Source organism: Astyanax mexicanus, chromosome 19 (assembly GCF_023375975.1).
Source record: "Astyanax mexicanus isolate ESR-SI-001 chromosome 19, AstMex3_surface, whole genome shotgun sequence".
NCBI classification, from domain to species: domain Eukaryota; kingdom Metazoa; phylum Chordata; class Actinopteri; order Characiformes; family Acestrorhamphidae; genus Astyanax; species Astyanax mexicanus.
In genome coordinates, this window is record NC_064426.1 from 14,325,947 (window position 1) to 14,348,336 (window position 22,390).

General features: G+C 37.8%; 1 protein-coding gene across 2 annotated transcripts; it reads left to right on the top strand.

Annotated features, from left to right (window-relative positions):
• The first annotated feature begins 904 nt into the window (after positions 1-904).
• On the top strand, positions 905-21,287 carry wipi1 (WD repeat domain, phosphoinositide interacting 1). Of its 2 annotated transcripts, XM_007233738.4 has the most exons (14): positions 905-1,026; positions 1,167-1,341; positions 6,105-6,187; positions 8,306-8,475; positions 10,423-10,519; positions 10,784-10,881; positions 11,447-11,539; positions 11,636-11,706; positions 12,106-12,213; positions 13,702-13,866; positions 15,344-15,451; positions 15,781-15,902; positions 16,781-16,881; positions 20,700-21,287. In XM_007233738.4, the coding sequence occupies exons 2-14, from the start codon at positions 1,268-1,270 to the stop codon at positions 20,748-20,750; spliced, it is 1,341 nt and encodes a 446-aa protein (XP_007233800.3). In that variant the 5' UTR covers positions 905-1,026; positions 1,167-1,267; the 3' UTR covers positions 20,751-21,287. The 2 variants fall into 2 exon arrangements, with proteins under 2 accessions (XP_007233800.3, XP_015456913.3); XM_015601427.3 differs by having other exon boundaries at positions 985-1,341; positions 8,309-8,475.
• The last annotated feature ends 1,103 nt before the right edge of the window (positions 21,288-22,390 follow it).

Sequence of the window (22,390 nt, forward strand, 5' to 3'; positions counted from 1 at the left end):
TTAGGTATACTGAACATAGCTGTAACTAACGTAAAACAGACTGTTAGGATGCTGGGTTTAGCACAGCTATTTTATTGCAGTATTCAAAGCTGGAGCTAAAAAACAATACAACAAAAAAAAAAAATAAAATGAACTAAAAACTATTGAAACTGGCCGTGGCAAAATAAGGTGGATAACATAGACACTTTCTAGATAAAAATGTTTTAGTTCTTGAAGTTGGATTTTTATCCAATTGTATTTCAATTAGGCCCCTAGTTGTGAGACGTCCTTGAATCATGTTGTTTAAGTTATGCTACTAACGTAATCTCTTTATACTGTCTTTCAAGTAGTCCATAGTTATTTTGATATATGTTCTGCATCTCCAAATATATTTTGCTGAATGTGACCCAATAATATTATTTTAGTCTACTCTGTTTCCAAAAATCACACATTCTGGTTTCCCTAGATTTTTGTAGCACTTTAAGCATTGAGTTAACAAGGTTGAAGGTAAGGTTTCCCTCTTATGAATCTTCTAGTAGGATTATAATTGTGTAAGAAACACTACCCACCTCACTCAGCTAAACCTGCAGGCTTTGGCAGTTATATGAGAGTTTCTATTTGACTGTTTTAGCAGCATATGAGCAGATCTTTCCTCCACAGATGCCTTGCAGTAATAACAGTCTGCGCTGCTGAAAACACTTGGCTATGTATGTTTCCACTGCATAATCATGGCCTGCCTTGTGGACATTGATTATTTTAGTTTTCAGATCTTGAAACTGATGATTGAGCAATTTTACTTTAAGATTAGCTGATAATATGTTAATATGAAAATTTTACAACAAGAAAAGCACAAAACCTGTTTACATCAGAGGTATTTTTGTATGCGGTTCTGGCTCCGCCTCTCGTGCGATCTGATTGGTTAACACATCATACATCAAAAGCAGGCACGGCGTAACAGGGGCGGGGCTTGCCGGAATGTGGGTGTGAAAAAAACAACGCTATCAGCTGGTTTTGTTTTTGCTCCGTTTGGATCCGTTTCTCTCGCCGGTACAGACATCCAGTTCACTTATATTTGCTCAGATAAGTCACTGCAACTTCCAGGAAGGTCGTTCAGAGTGTTTGGATACATCTGATCAGGAGTTCCGGACCTTATTTGGCTTTTCTCCATCTTTTTCCTTCCCTTCCAGCGCATTCTCGGCTCGCCTGCGGTCTTCCAGAGAGGTGCAGCCGATCCCGGGCCTCCGATCCAGGGCGGAGGGAGGGGAGGAGGTCGCTGGGCTGCCGGGGGATGGAGGGGGAAGACGGTGCTGGTGGGGCTTGCAGGCCCGGGCTGGGCTGCGCCTCCTTCAACCAGGACTCCACGTAAGCGCTAAGGCTGGCCAGTTGCATCATATCTCCAGTTAAGCAGCGCGGAGGACAGGCGGCTCTGTGTGCGGTAGATTAGATTTGCATGAATGAAGGCAGTGTGAGGGTGTTACGGTCTCAGAGCAGAACCGAACAACCGAGAATATCAGCGGTACTGCTCTAAAAGAACTAAACATTGAGCTGCTTGCAGTGTTTGTAGGGTGTGTAAATGTAAACCGTGCTGTTTCAGACTCTATTTGAGGCGGTTCTCTTTGCCCCTGATTATAGAGCTCAGTGTCAGTTTTTCAGTTGTTTGTTTTGAGACAAAATTAGCATTTACCTGAGCCAAACCAGTCCTGCACAGCACTTCTGTATAACTACAGCTCTGTGCAATTAAAGCGCTCATATCCTACATCTGAGCTGGAATTGATTTTTTTTACTGAGGCTCACATGACATGACATAACATTTAAGTGGTTAAGTAGTTCAGATTTTACACAGTCAGTCTAATCTAATCTATCTAAACCTACTGTTTATGTGTCTGTGAATGTATGTAAATGAGCTATATTTTGACACTTCCCTATTCAACACTCAACATAAAAAGAGTTCATTCCTGACAGGCACTTTTTGCAGCTTAGATTTCATATGTGTGGACTGAAGAGTAGTGAGGTGTGTGTTTTGAAACCTGTAACATTTTTTTTTTACATTTGACTTCCAAATATTTCATTATTGTGTTTTGGACTTATTATATTACATTACATTTGGCATACACTTTTATCCAAATCGACTTACAATAATGATATACATTTAGTAATAGAAAACATAGAAGTTCAAGGTAAAAAAAAAAACGGGCCTAAAAGAGGCCAAGGAAAATAGTGGGATAGGGGAGGAAAGGAGGGGAAGAAGGAAATGAGGTTAGAAGTAGTTAGTTTGTTAGAGGTGTTTTAGGAGATTAAGTGCGCTTTAAAGATTCATTATACTGAAGATTCATGATATCATGAAAATTACATTAATTTTGACAGTATTAGAGAAGATGTGGTGACTCTATCCTCAGTGTACTACAGTGTTAAATACCCTTCACTTCAGAGCTGAAGTGTGCTGGGAATTCCATGCCTGTCTTCTGTTCATGTTTACAAGTCATATGTCACAGACTTATTGATCACTTGCTGGCCTATTGACAAGATGACCCACAATTGTGTGTGTGTGTGTGTTTTTGCATTCTTCAGTTATGAGGATCAAACTGACCTAATCCGCGCAGTAAAAGGGTTGTAGCGGCAGAGTTGGACTGTGTGTGGATTGGAAGGCTGTTGAGGAATTAGGTAGTGTGCCCGGTGGTGTATAGAGAGTGGAGAGAGTGGTGGCTTGTTGTTTTCAGCTCCATCACACGGTTGCAGGAGAAGAATGCAGCCCATCCAAACACAGTCCTGTAATTACTGAAATGGCTCAGCTGGTTATGGGTGTAAGAATGTCGCTTGTCTGTCAGGGTGAAGGATGCTGCAGTTTGTTAGTGATGTCTGGGATAGATGTTTAAAAGGCCAATGAACTACAGTTTTCAGATCCATGCGTAACATTGAAATGTCAAAATCATAATTAGTTTCTGCACAACCTATTTGTAAGCTTTATTTATCTTTCAGAAATAACAAAACTTGTTTTTTTAAGTGAAAGAGCGATATTGTTAACTTAAAGTGTCTGTATCATAAAAAAACTGTTTATTATATATAAATTAAACTCCAAAAACACCTAATCTAATTTGTGTGTTTCTCACACAAACTCATTTACATATTTTCACCTACTCAACTTTCATAGTTTAGCCCCACCCACTTATATGGTAGTGCTTTACGTTATTGTAGCAGTTTTAGAATAACTGTGTGTTGAATTATGTTAGATAAATAGATCAATTATGATATTTTTTGGAACTAAAACACACACAAACATGATTAAGTGGAGCTCAAGACTGGAAAGTAAAAGATTGGGAGAATGTCTAATATGGGTCTTTTAAAAGTCTCATTCCATCGTTTTTAAATTCATTTTAAAATGTCTATTTGTGGTCTCTAGTATGAATGAATGCCACGTGAGCCGTTTTTTTTGTTTTAAAAAGTGAGGTGTTTCTATTTAGCTCTGCTTTAGATCACTAAATTAGAGGTCTCTGAAAAAAGACAGGTTTTGCGGTCTTGCTCATTAATATTTATACATGCAAACGCCTCTGATTGGCTAACAGCACTGCAGCAGAGAACGTCTACCTGTGTTTATACTGGTGTAAATATGTCTCCAGAGGAGTTAGGGCCGGTTAGGTTGGTGCATGTTCACACTGCACACAATAAAACAGGTCAGTGAATCCAGTAGCACTTCCTGTGAACTACTGCTGTATAAAATACAGACAAGCATAGATCTACTGTTTTTCTTTTAGCCAGAGTGCAGGTTGTGTAGGTAATCTTAGATATTTTTAATTACATTTAGTTATATTAGTTTAGCTTATTGTTGCTAGTTTACATGCAGAAAGTGGGAAAAATATGATATGGGCTCTTTAACCCATTAAGCATGATGCTGCACAGGACCTGACATGAACAGCTGTGTCCAGAGGCACCCAATGTCTGCAGAACAGATGTGGGCTTTCTCTATGTTCACTTTTTTAAACCTTTAACCCTTCCTAGACCTGCCGCTGGATATAGTCTGGCATTCCCTCTGTTAGAACATAGTAATAATAATAACAATCATCTGGCAATTTACTCTGTAATTACTTGATAATAAACCCTAGGGTTAACAGAAATAGAAAACTTAAGGGTTATATGTTTCTGTGCGTACACCCCCAGTTATTACACACTTAAAACGACACACAGCAGAGCACAAACCCAACTTTTCAACATCAACAATAAACAGAGTATAAAATAAGCCAAAGTCACCTGGCTTTTATTTTTATGTTATGTCCAAAACAGACCCATGATTAATTAAGAGAATTAGTACATGCCTTTTACTTATTTTGAGCCGCACAAAGTGTACTTTTCCAGTTGTTACAATAGCAAAGACACACTGACGCCCTAAATCAAGCAGCAATGTTGCCGACTCACCTATAGATTGCTAAAATAGCCCCTTGTTTTGATTTGCTTTGTAATCTGTGTCACTAAGCTTATGTTTGTGAATCATGATGACAAGGTTAAAGGCAAAGTTCATAGGCTGTTTATAACCAACATTGAATGTGTGCAGCAATTATGGTCTATTTTGGCATATTAGAACCATAATTAATTTGAGGTTCTTGACTAGACCTGTTAATTAAAATATATATCAATATATTGTAAACTAATTCTAGAACTTTATCATAGTTTTTGGCACATATATATATAAAAAATCTTTCGCTTAGATATAAGGTATGTACTGTCAGTGTATACTGTGTATATAGGTGTATACTGTAAATACTCCAGATCCCATTAGATTAGTTGCAGGTAAACATGCACTATACGTCTCAAGGAATTTGTAAAATGTAGTTGAGATTTTCTGAAATAGCTTGAAGAACAAAGCGTGTTCCAGATTCCTCCTGGGTACCTCCTTGAAGTGAACCAGTGGATGTGTTCAATTCAGCTCACCTGATTTTCCATCATTAAGTACTGATTTACCAAACCAGGTCTTGATGATAACTATAAATAATACTATTGAGGAGAATGTTGTTTAATTAACACATGCAGAGATAAGCAGCTTTTCATTCTGATTGTCACAGGGGGCTAAAACATTTGCACAGTGCTGTATTTGTATGAGTGATCGTGGTTAAGGGTCAACAAACAGGCCCCTCCTGAACCCCACTGAAAGTGAACACAGAAAGCCCCTGACTTTCTGAAGCTGACAATATTACATGCTTGGCAGAACATAAGCAGTGAGGATTCTCAAACTGCAGTCAGGCATCAGCTGTTGCAGGCTAAATATGATCATTTCATAAGATTAAATCAGTTTGTCCAGTTACTTATGATCCCCGGAAGGGCAGAGGGTGTATAATGGTCTGCAAGTTCTAAATAAAGCTGAACAATTGTGCACTTTATCCTCATATTCAGTTACCGGATTTACACAATAAAAAGGTGTAACATAAGACAGTTCTGCTGACATTACAGCAGAGTTTTTCAATTCAAGCAGTGGAATGCATGTGGTAACTAGCAGTTAAAGTGGTTTTATTATGCTGAAATAAATCACAGGTGTCGCACAAAAATCCTCTTATCTCCAAAACACCTACTTTACAGTAGATGGGAAAAAAATAATTAAATCATTTGGGAGCATTTTTATTGGTCCATTCATCATGAAATACTGACACACTCTAAAGAACTGCAGCCAGATTCACATTATATTAAGTGAAAAAACAGAGATGCAAGATTTCAGAAACTTTTCAAAGTAGAATTGTAGTTTAAATGAATAATTGCTTTGTTCTAGTTTGAAGGAAAATCTTAAATCCCACAAATTAGCACTGGAGTTATTAGGGAAATGTAGCTGACAATTACATTCTCATAACATTCTTATAACATTCTCTGTTAGCTGGGTATTTGCTATAAAATGTGGAGGTGTGCAGCAATCTTGACAGTGTATGACTAACTAGGCCATTTTCTGTATATGGATTAAGCGTAGTCTGAAACTACACAGAACGTTAAATTAGGATTCTTCACTCAAGGAAATATATATAAGACTAGGCTTAATCCTTGCCTGAGACACCTAATCCCTGTGCAAAAAACATGGACTGAAGTACATTAGCAATCAGTAGAAATCTATAGAAAATTATTATTAAGAATTTATAATCTTCTGTCTTCCTCAGGTCTTTGGCTGTGGGCACCAAAACCGGATACAGGCTGTTCTCAGTGACCGCTGTGGACAGACTGGAGTGTATCCATGAGAGTGGTGAGTAGGATCCCCCTCATTTTTATTAAAAGAGGATTAATGCTTAACTTGACCTTCTGAGCCCTGCAGATTGTCCACATTTTTACTCTATCCTATTTAAGTTGAGGCAAAAATGTGGACCCTAAGGACTGGTTTGAGAATTGCTAGTCTACATACAACACACACACCTGTCAGTTATGACATGTAGTGCAGAACACAGTGCCTTGGGATATACATTCTGTACCGCAAAAAATATACATTAGCAAATGAAATCTTACTTTAGCCTAAATACCGGATATTTCTCATATTTACATTGTTGTCAGTAAATGTAAGTTAGAAATGGGCTAATTAATCATATAACATTACCACGATAATAATACAATGAGAAATCTTAGGTATTTAGACTACATTCAAAAACATTATACTTACCATTGTTTTTTTTTAATGCACTACAGCTTGTATTATTCTCTATATTCTAATTTACATCCCTTTTTGCTTTGCTCAGAATGAAACTAAACACATGAAACCAACAAGTTTTCAGATGTGCAGATGTGGCATTAACATCTGTAGTGTGTTCTTGTCCTCTCTTATCATGAGAACATGCCTGAAATAATAAAAGCATTTATTGTATAGTAGTATTATTTGTTCTTGCACAGATCCTTTAAAGCTATTTAACCTGTAAAGTCATAATTGTACACTGGAGAGATGAGGCCAGAATAGCTAACAGTAATAGAAGCATACCCCAACAACTAGTTTGGTGCTGTGCAGATCTGCCCATAGTACTGGGCCTATTCAGATCCAGAGAATCAGGACTGGATTAGTCCAGATGTCAGATTGGCTACCAGTTGGTCCCCCCTTAGGCAGCCCCCTGCTGCTTATGGCATTGTCCAGATCTGTCAGGGTGCCCATACTTACCCCATGCAGAGGACACTGTTTGACTCTAAATTGCTCTGTTTGTCTTCTAAGAATGCTATTCGCTGCTTATGGAGTTCCATCACAGTGGCACAATGACAAAAACAAAGGACTCAAACTGGATCAGTATTAAAATACATTAGGGACTCACAAAGAATGAGCACCCTTTGTTTTGCGTGAACAATCCAGCAACAGCATGTATCTGTGAGTGGTCATAAAGTTTTGATTCCTATATGTAGTATCATAGTTCCATTTCATTTTGTAAGAGTGTGTGTTTATATTGTTGGATTAATAGGAATTAAAATGTGCTACAATTTAGCATAAGGCTGGCAAAAACGGGACCCTTACAGATTCATTTTAAAGTCATCCAAACAATGGAGAAAGACATGGAATTAGTTACTAAAACACACCTTTAGCTTGAAGAGGTAGAGTTTGTTTACAGTAAATAGGCCAGTTTGTTAACCCATGTTCTAATTCACATTACGGCAACAACCCAACTAAGTAAATAAAAAAAATACTTTAAGAAATAAAGATCAGTCAATCCAAAAATCTACTTTGAAAGTGCCATCGCATTGACCATCAAAACATGTTATGATGAAACTGGCTCTCATCAGGATCACCCCAGGAAAGGAAGAACAAGAGATTTCTATGTTGCACAGAAAAAGTTAATCAGAGTTACCAGCTTTAGAAATCGCAAGTAAACAGCTGAACCCCAGATAAGAGCACCTTAATGCTTCACAGGGTATTGTGGTTTGTGTAACACTTTTAAGTTACTACATGATTCTTTATTCCTTCATAGTGTGGATGACTTTATTAATTTACAATGTAGGAAAAAAACATTAAACATTAAAAGAGAAGGTGTGTCCAAAATTTTGACGGGTACTGTAATTTTATTGCTGTAATCGAATGGCATAAGCTTTTCAAAATAAAAGTGTAGTGTTGATTGTTGAGTTAAATACAAGTTTAAATGTAGTGTGTTACTGGAGCCACAGTTGTTTTCTTTGCCTTTTTTTGATTTGTTAGCTTTGAGCTGGGCTGTACTGTAGTCTACCCATGTTCACACTGTACTTTATCACTACTGAGGCCCAGAACACACAGATTAAGTTCAGATTTGTCTCTGGATGTGTTTATTAGGCGTGCTGCTTCTGTGCACTTTTGTTTGTTTTTGTTGTTTTTTCACTGGGCTAATTTAACCTCTTTGTGGGTGTGTTTATTTACCTCTCTCAGCAGAAAGTCCAGACGTTTATATCGTGGAGCGGCTGTTCTCCAGCAGTCTGGTGGTGGTGGTGAGCCAGGCCATGCCTCGCCGCATGAATGTCTACCACTTTAAGAAAGGCACCGAAATCTGTAACTACAGCTACTCAAACACCATCCTCGCCGTGCGCCTCAACCGACAGGTACAGCCTACCACCTTACAGCAGAGGATCTAATTCACACAGTTTACCCTTTATTCACCCCAAATGTAGTTGATCAGTAAGGACAGGTTTGTCTGAGCCTTATTTAATATTTAGGGCCTAATTGTGTTAATCTGCCATTTTTAAAACAATCTCAATCACAAAGTGGAGTTTGCATAATTTTGAGGGAACTACCCCCACAATTTTTCACAATTACAGCTGGGCAATATGACAATATTTTATTGTATTGTAATTGTATTGTATTGTATTGACAATATTTTTTCATAAGTATACCGATGAAAGGGCAGCGAGATCGCTGGTTTGAATCACGGTCATGCAGCTTGCCATCAGCTGCCAGAGCTCTAGGAGAGCACAATTGCCCTTGCTCTCTCTGGGTGGGTAGATGGTACAATCTCCCCGCATCACTTCTAGGGTGATATCGATCAGCACATGGCGTCTGTGAGCTGATGTATCGTAACCGAGTCGCTGCACTTTTCTCAGAGCACGCTGTGATGCTACTCAGAAATGCTGCATCAGTGGCTGACTTTACATGTGTCGGAGGAGTCGTGTGCTAGTCTTCACCCTCCTTGTGCTGTGGCATCACCTGAAATTGGGGATATACAGCTGAAAAGTAAGAAAATTGTCCTAGCTAAATTGGGAGAAAAAGAGGAGAGAGAAAAAAGTATATTGAGGGAATCCTCAGTGCTCAAACAGTACATTCCATTATAGAAAAAGTACAAAATGTTACTAAAAACTCAATCAGCATCACTGTATTGTGCATAAAAGAATATTTGAAAAAAGAATCTGCCACATCTGCCACAGTTGATGCATTTGTTCTGCGTCTCTTAATATTGTGATAAATACTGTGTATCATGAAAATAACTTTAAATATTGAGATATATTTTTACCATGTCACCAAGATATGTAAGTGAGTGATTTTTTATACAGCATGGATTTTTATACTGTTCATATCAATATCGGAAATGTATTGTTTTGACCAAAATTAGAAAAGAAATATATATCGTTATATAAATTGTGGCCATATCGTCTAGCTCTATCCACAATGCACTGGCGGTTTCTAGTGAACGATGTAAACAATTTAAAAAAATAATATATCGTTGAAAAGTTACTTTGTTTCAGTAATTCAGTTTTAAAAAATGAAAAAAAGAACTTCATGCTTCCCTCTACTGACAACTTTTATGAAGATGCAGATTTCATTTTCCAGCAGAACTTGGGCACACTGCCCATATTTTATTTTTGATTTCTGATTTTTGGGTTTTCATTGGCTGTAAGCCATAATCATCAATAAAAGAAACAAGCACTTAGCACATAGAACATTCTGTGTGTAATACATCTTAAATATATGAGTTTAATATTTTGAATGGAATTATTGAAATAAAGTAACTTTTCAATGATGTTCTAATTTTTGAGATCCACCAATATATAAGCAGAAGCATGTAGCAGTAGAGCCCCAGACTTCAGTAAAAGTACGTGTGCTCTGTCAAAAAAGTGTATTGAGTAGAAGTTAAAGTTTTCTTTGTGGCTCCACAATTAAGTAGAAGTACTAAAGTATTCAAGTTGTATACTTACGTATTTTAAGTAGTTTATTGTAAAATTTAGTACTGAAGTACTGAAAGTGAAAATTCAGTACTGTGTTATGTAGTTCTTACAAGTTCAGATTGATCTCTTGATTTACTCAATAATGGTGTGCTTCATCAAACCCAGTGTCAGTGCATTGCTTTTACCACTCCATGGTTTTGGAATGACTCCTAACACTTTTATAAGTGTAATGAGTAAAAACAGATAGATTTTCTTGGCTTGTGGAAGAATGAATAGTGATCTGGAGTGATTTGAAGGCACTTTTTCCATTAGTAATCTATTAGCTACGACAATTTTCTTCTGTTATTCTGTAACTTCACAATTTTTATCTTTCTGTGTGCTGCACTGTAGAGGTTGGTTGTTTGTCTGGAAGAATCCATCTACATCCACAACATAAAGGACATGAAGCTTCTAAAGACTCTTCTGAACACACCACCAAACCCCTCAGGTGAGACAGAATGCTATTCCAAACCCTGTTGATGGAAGTCACATTAACTGCTTTTACTTTAAATTACTCTCAGCTTGTCCAGAAATGCAGGTGTTAAGCTGTCCTCGAGGGGGCACTCAAAGTCTCATTCGTGTTTACAGCAGTGGAGTAAAAGTTAATTGCACTCCCCACCTGTAGGGGAGCCTTGGAGCTAATGTACAAATTATCACATAATGGTGCGTTAATGCATTGCTAAGTTCTGCAAAATTTGCCACTCTGTTGCAGGTCTCTGTGCTCTCTCCATTAACCATTCCAACTCGTACCTGGCATATCCTGGCAGCGCCACCATCGGAGAAATCATTGTCTATGACGCCAACAATCTGGTAATGAGCCAAACACCACATACCATCAGTCACAATACTACCGAACACAATCTTTTATATTCTTAGGTCAGCAAGGGCATGTTCAATATCTTTAAAAATGTGTTCAGCCTCTGATTTTTTATTTACTTTTTTAGTTTACAATGGAAGCTACTAAGCTGATGTCGCTAACAAACACTGAACTTTACCCTCAAAACCATTCACCTCTCAGCCTGTCTCTCCGACCTTCTCCAGGAATGAATGAATGTGGTTTAGACCACAGTGTGACTTACTTTAGTCTATAAATACAAATATAAAATGTTATTCAAATATACTATTTATACGAAGAGCATTTTTAGAGCAGTTAAATAAAGTTTTTGCATGTTCACTAAGTTGACAGTCCAGGTCTAGTATTTGTTAGCACTGTTAGCCTAACCTTAGCCTAGCTAGCTTCCTGGCTAATCAAATGAATCTTTTAAGGTAAAGCAACAGAAACAGTAAAATAAGAGAAATGTAGACTGTGAGCTCTTTAATGTAGCCTGATTTATTAATCATTGAACTGCTGTGTGTGTTTTCTCGTCTATCTTAGAACACGGTCACCATGATCCCCGCACACGACAGCCCACTAGCAGCCATCACCTTTAACGCCTCAGGAACCAAACTCGCCAGCGCCTCCGAGAGGGTAAACGCAGTCTGATCAGTTAAACTGAAATAAAGAAAACTAATTACAATTTTTTCCACCTTACACTAATTCATGTTCTCTGCATGGTGTTTTCAGGGCACTGTGATTCGAGTGTTCTCCATTCCCGAAGGGCTGCGTCTGTTTGAATTTCGCAGAGGAATGAAGAGGTTGGAATAACCACCATCCCACTTACAGCAAACACACATACACAGCATACTCTAATTTCTTTAATCCGATTAGGCCTAAAAAATCTAAATATTTTCTTTGAGTACTTTGATTGTCCCATTATCTGATTACCGAATGCATGTGAACATGTTGACTGGATTGCTGACAAAATTACTGTTCTTCGGTTATTTGATTAATTATTCAGATTAGTGAGTGTTAAAGGAACAGTAACAGAATCTATGTTTTTGTGTGTGTGCTGCTGTAAAGGATAAACAAGGGTTTGATGTCAGCACACACAGATGTTCATGCATATGTATCAACACAGTCATACAGGATCCGTCTTGGACGTTATGTGTGTTGACTGTGTGTGTGTGTGTGTGTGTGTGTGTGTGTGTGTGCAGGTATGTGAACATTAGCTCCCTGTCCTTCAGCCCTGATGCTCAGTTCCTGTGCGCCTCCAGCAACACAGAGACAGTGCACATCTTCAAACTGGAGCAGCACGGCCCGAGGTATGAGGAAATAACCTGCTCTCTAATACCCACCAACCCACCCACCTACACAAGCGATCTAATACATACAGTGTTCTCACAATGACAAGTTGGAACAAAAAAGGTTTAAGTTGAGTTTATTTTTAAATGTTTAGGGTTAAAGTTTAGGGGTAGAGCCATAGGTAACATTAATGTTTGGGTTATGTTCATTATGGTTAAGGTGGTTAAAGTTATGATTAAAATTGATATAGATATTTCTAGGGTTAACTTTATAGTTAGGTTTAAGGCTAGTAAGATTAGTTTTAGTATTAAAATGATTAGGGCTATAGTTATGACTAAGTTTAGGGATATAAGTAAGTTTAGGTTTATTTTGGTTATTAGGATAAGTATGGATGAGAATAGGGTTAAGTTTAGGGATATATGTAAAGTGAGTGTGGTTGAGGATAGGGTTAAGTTTAGGGATATATGTAAGGTGAGTGTGGTTGAGGATAGGGTTTAGTTTAGGGATATATGTAAGGTGAGTGTGGTTGAGGATAGGTTTAAGTTTAGGGATATATGTTAGGTGAGTGTGGTTGAGGATAGGGTTAAGTTTAGGATATATGTAAGGTGAGTGTGGTTGAGGATAGGGTTAAGTTTAGGGATATATGTAAGGTGAGTGTGGTTGAGGATAGGGTTTAGTTTAGGGATATATGTTAGGTGAGTGTGGTTGAGGATAGGGTTAAGTTTAGGATATATGTAAGGTGAGTGTGGTTGAGGATAGGGTTAAGTTTAGGGATATATGTAAGGTGAGTGTGGTTGAGGATAGGGTTTAGTTTAGGGATATATGTAAGGTGAGTGTGGTTGAGGATAGGGTTTAGTTTAGGGATATATGTAAGCTGAGTGTGGTTGAGGATAGGGTTTAGTTTAGGGATATATGTAAGGTGAGTGTGGTTGAGGATAGGTTTAAGTTTAGGGATATATGTAAGGTGAGTGTGGTTGAGGATAGGGTTAAGTTTAGGGATATATGTAAGGTGAGTGTGGTTGAGGATAGGGTTAAGTTTAGGATATATGTAAGGTGAGTGTGGTTGAGGATAGGGTTTAGTTTAGGGATATATGTTAGGTGAGTGTGGTTGAGGATAGGTTTAGTTTAGGGATATATGTAAGGTGAGTGTGGTTGAGGATAGGGTTAAGTTTAGGATATATGTAAGGTGAGTGTGGTTGAGGATAGGGTTTAGTTTAGGGATATATGTAAGGTGAGTGTGGTTGAGGATAGGGTTAAGTTTAGGATTAGGGTAGTGTAATTATTGTTAGGTTTAGTACAGTCAGGTTTGTCGTAGGATAAGCATGGACACAGTTAGGGATTGGATTAGGGTTAGTATGGTTAGTGCTATGGTTTAGTGGGGTTAAGGTTACAATTAGGGTTATTTGAATTATTGTTTCAAATAATAAAAAAATAAATATTATTATTTATTTTATAATGTTTATATTAGTGCATATAGTAAAGGGAAGTGTGTGTGTGTGTGTGTTTAGTGGTGAGGAGGAAACCCCTACCTGGTCGGCATATGTGGGAAAGATGTTCACAGCGGCCAGCAGCTACCTCCCATCACAGGTTTCCGGAATGATGAGTCAGGACCGAGCATTCGCCACAGTCCGCCTGCACACAGCTGGACAGAAAAACGTCTGTACACTTGCAACGTGAGTAATACACACACACACACACACAAACAGATGAAGAGCACTTTTATCCTGCAATCAACCACTTAAAGATCATAAATTAATCAAAAATTGTTGTCTTCTGACGTTTATTAAATTGTACTGGGTATTAAAGAACTAAACAACTCTGACTTACTCTGCTCTCTATTGAAACATGCAGGGGTCACAGCTCTAAATCAGTTACCATGTCCACAAAACAGATGATCGACATATATTAATGTACTGTAATGTATCTTGATAATGGCCAATAAAAGTGCACTCCACAACTCTAGGTCCAAGAGCAAAATATCCTAGTTCCTTGTGATTAGGTGCTTCAGGACCCTTTGTAGTAGGGATGCATAAATACAGATACTGGTACCGGTATCAGGCCCGATACCAAGCTAATTTATGTATACTTACCAACAAGGCAGGCCAGATAGCAACATCTGATATCTGCACTTTGCACATTGCTGCGCTAACAAACAGACAACTTCATTGCTTCAAGTCTGAATTATTTACAGTGGTATGAAAAAGTATTTGGCCTTACAGTTTTTTTTTTTTTGCTTTTGCATTTTTGTCCTATATAAATTTTTCCAATTTTAGTATCAAACAAATATAAGCTGAGCAAAAATAAAAAGCCCTTTTTAAATTATGATTTCATTTATTAAGAGAAAAAACTATCCAAACCAATCTAGCCCTGTGTAAAAAGGTGTTTGCGCCCCTTTATATTAACTGTGATTAATCACACTGTTTGGAAAGCTTCAATTCAATTTCACTACTAACCACAACCAGGCCTAATTACTGCCAGAGCTGTAGAATCGATGGCTTAAAAAAACCAAAATGGAGGTTTTGGTGTGGCCTGGCATGATCTTAAACAGGACCTTTAAGCTCGAAAAATATCAGAAAAATATCAGTATGACAAAAAAAACAAAAACAGAAGAAATATTTTTTTCGCGTGGATTTATATTCAGTCCCTAATCCACAGCATGAGCAAGCGAGTAAGAGAGTAAGTGTGAAAGAAAGTGTCTAAACACCAATTAGCAGCTGTCTAAACACCAATTAAAGATCATGAAGCTGTAATTCATGAAGTACTCTGTAAAAGACTGTTGAGATCTGCTTGGCTCGTTTCTTCTCCCACGCCGTCCAACAGGAGTTTACTGGTATACTGATTTATTATAAGTGTGGAATAAAAATGAAATGGATAGACTGGGTAGAGGAAAAAAATAATCTGTAGAACGGGTTGTTTTGTGTTTAAACATGGCAATCTGCAGAGCTACACATCCTACTGCAACATACTGCATTAGATCCTGGTGGTTTCACTTTTGAGGACATTGCACTGACCACCAATTCTGAAGTGATTTTAAAACTAAAGAAGGAAACCAGTCCTGGTTGATCGACTTCATTCTGCTTTGCTGGTCTGTCACTTTTAGATAAACAGCTGTGCTTTATAGATTTTGTGTGTTACTGTTTACTGTTTCAGAATCCAAAAGCTTCCACGACTGCTTGTGGCCTCGTCTGACGAGCAGCTCTTTATCTATAACATCGACCCTCAGGACGGGGGTGAATGCACACTGGTCCAGATGCACAGGTAAAGCTTCACTTAATAAGGAACAGATCAGTAATGATTAGCTTTAGACACTGTTCCTCAGCTCACTACCCTGCTCTGCTCACTCTTTACTCCTGTCTTACTTCATCTCACTCATGTAAGTTTTAATCATTTATGAGATGATGAATAAACTCATAAGCCATGTTCACATTACTGGAGGCTCACTAATTACACTTATTTCAGCGATTCTTCTGAAATCAGGGTTTTAGGCTGGAGTGGAGGGTGTGTTTCTGAGTAGACCAGCACAGGGGACTGCTAGGGTTGGCAGTGAGTAGTTGTGTATGTGAGTGACTGAGTGTGTATGTCTGCAGGTTGTTGGTGTCAGATGAGGAGAGAGAGGAGGCTGCTGTTTCTGAGGGTCCGGGTGTTCCACAGTCCTATGCTGCCACTGCCGCCATCCCCACATCTGCACCCGTATCTGCCACTCTAACAGGTGCTGTCCACAATCTCTCTTTTTCTTTCTCTTTCTCTCTCTCTTTCTCTCTCTCTCTCTCTCTCTCTTGCCCTCTTTCTTTCTCTTTTTCTCTCTCTCTCTCTCTCTCTCTCTCGCTCTCTCTCTCTCTCTCTCACACACACACACACACTAATTAATTAAAGGTGAGATCTTGCTAGAAAGAATTTAGTACTTACTCCATTTGATATAGGAAACTCTGAGTTGCATGTACATGCTGCACTTGAACCCCTACCCCCCCATCGCCTGTATTAACCAATTAAAGAAAACAGAAAAAAGAGATCAACGTTGTCAACATGTAAATTAGGATTCATGGCTTCACCCACCTTGAATTTCGACCACCCACTGCAGAGCCGTGAAGGGAGCATCAGATTGCTGCCAGCCAATCAAAAATTATATGTTTGCATGTCATGAATATTCATGAGTAAGAGTAAAAATCCTGTCGTTCTTCTCCGCCCACTCCACCACTGAACTTCATTCATACTAGAGATCGCCGCCAAATTAATAAAAAAAACAATAATAATTTGGGCCCTATTTCAGTGATCTGCGGTTGGGATGTTTCAGTGTTTTTTGTAATGTGAGGATGCAAAAAGTTTGCCTTGCACTGCTCAAATCGCACAAAGTCATGTACTTATTCTCTTAATTAATCATTGGTGTGTTTTGGGCGTAGCGTGAAATAAACCAATCTGTGTGTCGCTTGACATTGTCTTTAAAACTCATAAATAAATTTGCATCATGTCCCACATTATTAAAGTGGTAGCCAAGTGTCTCTAACTAGATAACCTGATTTAACATTTAACATTTACTGAAACCAGTAAAACTAAGTGATCTGACCCTCCTCTTCTTTATTCTCTGGTCAGGTTACTCTGAGGACGGCGGCGTCAGTAGGGGCGAGGTGATTCCAGAGCACGAGTTTGCAGCTGGACCCGTTTGTCTGGACGACGAAACGGAGTTTCCTCCAGTGAGCATTCCGAATCTCTAACCTTCACAGCGCCACAGGACACACAGATTACAGCGGCCAGTGTCTGGAGGGTCGTCCCGCTGTGCCATTGCACCGGCTGACCACCACACACACACACAGACAAATACACACACATACCTGAGTACGCTGCTGTGTCTAGATCATCTTAAACTGAACCTGCTCTCCCACCCTACTTTGATCTGACGCTTTGGGCCAGTTTAGGCCCTGGATTATTCAATTACTGCAACACACACAAACACACACTTCTGCACTGAGAAGTGCTGCAATTTACCTGATTTATCATTTCCACCTTAAAAAATATACAGTGATTAAATTTAAATGACTTTAAAAAAGCTCCTTATATGGGCCGTTTTCTTATATGGACAGCAGCACTCTATTCAGTAAAGAAGAATGATATTTGTAAAAAAATTTCCTGCTGACTTAATGTAATGGTTTTAATTCAGCCACAAAAGCAGGAAGGTTTATTATGCCTTTCATTGTGTAATACAACAAAAACTATAAGATTTCTATGCTATATTGCTGCATTGTCACTCTCATATTAAAACCCTTCATAGTACATTAATGCTAATGTTTGTTAATGTAATGAAAGCTTCATTGCCAATTCATTACAAAATTCTCACATTGTATTTAGAGCAGCTAGACAATTCAATTGCATTAAACAAGTTAGTAATCAAAAAGTGGAGTATTAATGGTTTTAAAATGACAGTGACGATATGTAATGTTTCTAACAGATTTTTAACAGAAGTCACACCATCTGACAGTGGGTTGAAACTAGCCTGGTGAAGCTGTAGAAAGACACAGAAAACTTAACAGAATGTCTGCCAGTCTTATCTGGTCATTTTCCACCACTATGGCCCAGATGAGTCATATATATGTAAATATACCAGGCAACAGATACGCCAGTTTAACTCACACAGGATCTGTCAGGTCACCTGCATGCTGTGTCACAAAGCATTTCTTCTCTCATTTCAATATTTTTCTTTTCTGTTTTTGGCTCTCTGACGTGGATGCTATGGAGAAACTGCTCCACTGCATCCAGGAATACTGAGTCATTTTATTTACTCACTCGCCTTCAGTGGCAAATACTGCGTCACAGAACTGTGCTAAACATAAAAAACACTTTTTTTTGTTTAAAGTTCTGTAGTTCTGGTTGTAATTGAACTGTTGTACGAGAATTCTCACATCTGCAGTGTTAACGTAGTCTCCACAAGGGGGCACCCTTCCTTTATTTTTCTATGTAGTTTAACAGGCATTTTACCACAAATGTTTAAAATAACTTTCTTAAAGAGCTTTAAAGGGGAATTTCACATACATTTGAGACCGTGTTTGAACCTACACATGTGGCAAATCAGAACAAATACATTTTAGCGGATTATTTTGGCCAAACAACACCCTGCATGTATTTCTTCTTCATTTTAATAATACGTGATTTTAGAAATATGTTCTAAATCCACAATTTTCCCAAAACTCCAGTAAAACTGTGTCTGAGATACCAGACAGTGTATTTAGAATCATATGGTAATGCATTTCAGATCCCAATTATCACCACTGTGAGCAAGACTGGCTGTGTTTATCTAGAACAGATCAGTTCACACCAAACCCACTCTCAATGGGTCAGTTCATATCTGAACTGTTTATTGATGCAGATATTGTTATATGTCAGTGAAGTTCCCCTTTAAGCAGGGTCTTTTTGGTTTATATTTGTCTTTATTTTGTAGTGTTTTATAGTTACCGTAGCCTCTGATCTAGTTCAATTCATACTGCTAAAGTTCTTTTCCATTCCATTCCATTCCATGCCCATTCCGTGCTGTGTTCATTACAGGAGCATTAATCAGTCATTAGTGTGTGTGTCTGTGTGTGTGTGAGGGAGAGAGAGCACATTAGAGTGTGGTGTGTGTGTTTGTGTTAAAGGTGTTGGAGCTAACGCTAATAGTGCAGTAGGTCGGACTAGTGTGGCCTTGTTGCAGAGACGGATTAATAAATCCTAGGCCTCTGGGCATAAACCTCACTCTCACACACACACCCACACCATAGCAAAACACACATTAGTTTAATCTCTTCTGAGTTTTAATATGTTGTTGAGCATACAGAAGTAGTACAGCCATGTGAAAATATTAGGACAGCCCATTACAACCTTTGTATTTTTAAATACTTTATATATAAGATAGGAATGTATGGATATTTGACCTTAATTTGGACAATATTGAGATAATATAATACATAATATACTGTATTTTATCTTATGTACATTACTTTAGCGCAGTTAGCAGCAGCGCTAGCTGCAGTTAGCAGCGCTAGTAAATGCCGTCCGATAGCGCTTTACTGCTTTACTCTTCCCTAAAACCTGACTGGTAGAATTTATACATAAGGCGCACTTGATTATAAAGCACACTGTCGATTTTTGGGAAAATTAAAGGATTTTAAGTGTGCCTAAATATGTGTATATACATAAAATATACTTATATAAAACTAATATAATAAATTGAAGAAATTTAAATAATATAAATACAATAACTCTTAAATAATTTTCTTTAGAGATACAATATTTTTTACTACTTAAATCTTAAGAAGTGTAAAATTAGAATCAGGTGGAGCACATCAGCTGCAGATGATTAGAACATGGAAGAGTCTGGATTAATTAAACCTCAGACATTTAGTCTTGTTTAACTTTAATTGTTGAAGTGAGTGGATCTCCATGGCCATATCCAAAGAGCTCTGTGGGGACTTCAGAATAAAACCTGGAGATGCAGAGGAATCAGTGAAGGATTACAATGAAGTGGAACACTTGTCAGGCCATCCTAGCAAGTTTAGTCCAAAAGCAGCTACAAATCCTAAAACAGAATTATTGGACCACAGCTGATGTAAAGGGAATGGCATATACCCTAATTTTGACTATGACTATACATTATATCAAAATTATAAGCCAAGATCAAGATGGAAGCTAACAATGCTAACAGTAAGTTAGTGAATAGTTATCAGTTACTGTTGCAAATTGAGTTTTGCTTGGTTTGTTTGTTTTTGGCTACTATTTAGTAATACATGTTATCATGTTTTAGCTTTTTATTGCTAAGACATATTGATATTTATATATTGAAGGGAACTTATTGTACAAGTAAGCTATGTACATGTTTTTGTTCTCGTCTGGTTAGCTTTGATTAGCCGCTAACCCACACTCACACTTGTGAGATGAATTTGTAAACAGTAAAAAGATGCACACACTAAAAATGTTTCCATATTTATAAAAAAAAGGATTTCTGTGTATCTTGGTTTGTGTTATTTAAGAGAGCTAATGTATTGATAGACATTGCAGGTTGTGTGTGACCCATAAAAGCATTGCGTATTGCACTATACTGACACAATGCTAGCATTGCCATTACACTGCTAACGTTACATATTGTAACACATAAAAGCAGTGATACTAAATGCAACCAAATCCACACAGCAATGCTCCAAAATCTAGTAGAAATCATTTTCTAGAGAATTAATCGAATTAGTAGGTATCCCAAGTTTAATGCATGCAGTAAAAGCAAAGCACACACTACACACACTTGGTTAGAGGCCCATTTGTACATCAGAATGGCAAAAATGTTATAGCAATAATGATTAACATGCAACATAATGTGCAGCCCCAGCATAGGCTACTAGCTAACTAGCTATTCTTAACGCAGTCTGGTTGACTGCCCCCTAGAGGCCAGGGCTGATAATCTGTCTCTGCTCGGTGGGCTCCTTCTGGACTGTGTCTGTCTATAACACACCCGCAGACGAGAAAAATAAAGCTTTCTTTTAATCTCTGGTAGATAAATCGGTGTCGTGACGGATCTCGGCGGGACAAAAGCAGACGTCCGTGAGGGGAATCTACAGTCGCAGCGGGACGATCCTCAGTGCATGGCCAGGACTAATTAACTCATTTCAGGGTGCTAATATCATAAACGAAGTGTTCAAAAGTACGATGTGGACAGGTCAGGGCTTTCTGGGCCGTTGTTGCTCAGACCCTGAAGGGGTGTGTTATACGAGAAACCTGCAGGTGCATGACTGAAACATAGCCACATTTGTAATAGCTACATACATGACCAAAATTTTATTAACATATAATACTGTAGCATATTTGTTATTGTTATTTTATTTTATTATTTTATCTCTAACATCCTCATATCCAAAACGAAAAAAAAAAAAGGAATTACTGTTTTTTTTAATATGTGTATTTGCTGTATTAATACCTAATACATGTTTACATGTGGTCATCCTGAACACTAATATTCCAGGATGGTTTGTATGTATGTGCCTATGATTTTATTTGTAAGAGTGCAAAGTATTTTGCTGGATTGCTGGAAGACCAAATGAAAAAAAAAAATATGTAGAAAATAGGAATGAAATTATGCAAAGCATGTCTCGTGTCTCGACTGTTTATTTTTCCATTTATTATTTTCTCTTTAGTAATTCTGAACATGGCGTGATGAATGCGTCCACATGCCCCCTGTGTGTGGTTACAGAGATATACAGATTGGTTTGTTATGATTTTAAACAGCTAAGCATTCTTACTAAACTATTTTAACTCATATCAGATGAACCTTCAGATGTTCTTCAGTTCTTCAGTTGCCACATCCTGAGCTGCCAAATAACTAGTTCATTATATTCAATTTACATGAGCTTGCTTTCAGATGTCCAGATGTAGCATCACCTGCCTAGACTATTTGTTCTAACAGCACAATAATAAACTGGTTGATTTATTTGGTAATGCTTTTGTACTCCTGTCAGTCGAAGCTGCTCATGGATGTGGCAGGTTGTGGTGGGGTGGGGGGTGGATGGGGGGGGGGGGGGTCCTGACTACATCACACATATAATGTCTTCAAAACAAGCTTTATTCTTAGCTTGTGTTCATACTGTTTTTGTGCTTTTGATACATTAGTAAAAAAATGTTTGTGATGTCACAATCATGACAATTTCATGATAGTTTCAGCTTAGTTTTATTTACGGACGTGTCTTCTGAGGAATTAATAGTGTTTTTTGTATCAAATGTGATACAAAACCTTTCATAAACAGTGATGTGTCGAAATATTTGTGAAAATCCCTTAATTAAGCTACTTTCACCCTTTAACTTCTGCTTTCCCATTTGGTAGAGCATATTTGAGTCACTGTACCTTATTAAAGAAAGTGTTGATCTTAAACAAAGCTGCTCATGCCACCTCTACCAGCCAACAGAGACAACAGAGATACTGTGTTTTGTACTAGAATGTAAATCACTTCACAAATGTGATTTTTAAAAAGGAATTTATGAAGGTAAGCATTTTATTACAAAACCTTTACGAAGGAAAAATCTGAATTATTTCTCTAAACAAACAAAATTATTTAAATATTCCATTGCTTTTTTCTTTTTACATTAACATGTTTTGCTGTACCCATTGCTGACATTTAAACTTGATTTGTATTGCTTGTAAATACACTGCTCAAAAAAATAAAGGGAACACTCAAATAACACATCCTAGATCTG

Bases quoted from the DNA above. Each gene is read 5' to 3' on its own strand.
- wipi1 (XM_007233738.4), top strand. From the start codon at position 1,268: ATGGAGGGGGAAGACGGTGCTGGTGGGGCTTGCAGGCCCGGGCTGGGC. The intron at 10,520-10,783 runs GTGAGACAGAAT...ACTCTGTTGCAG, and splicing joins CACACCACCAAACCCCTCAG to GTCTCTGTGCTCTCTCCATT. The intron at 15,452-15,780 runs GTAAAGCTTCAC...GTATGTCTGCAG, and splicing joins ACACTGGTCCAGATGCACAG to GTTGTTGGTGTCAGATGAGG.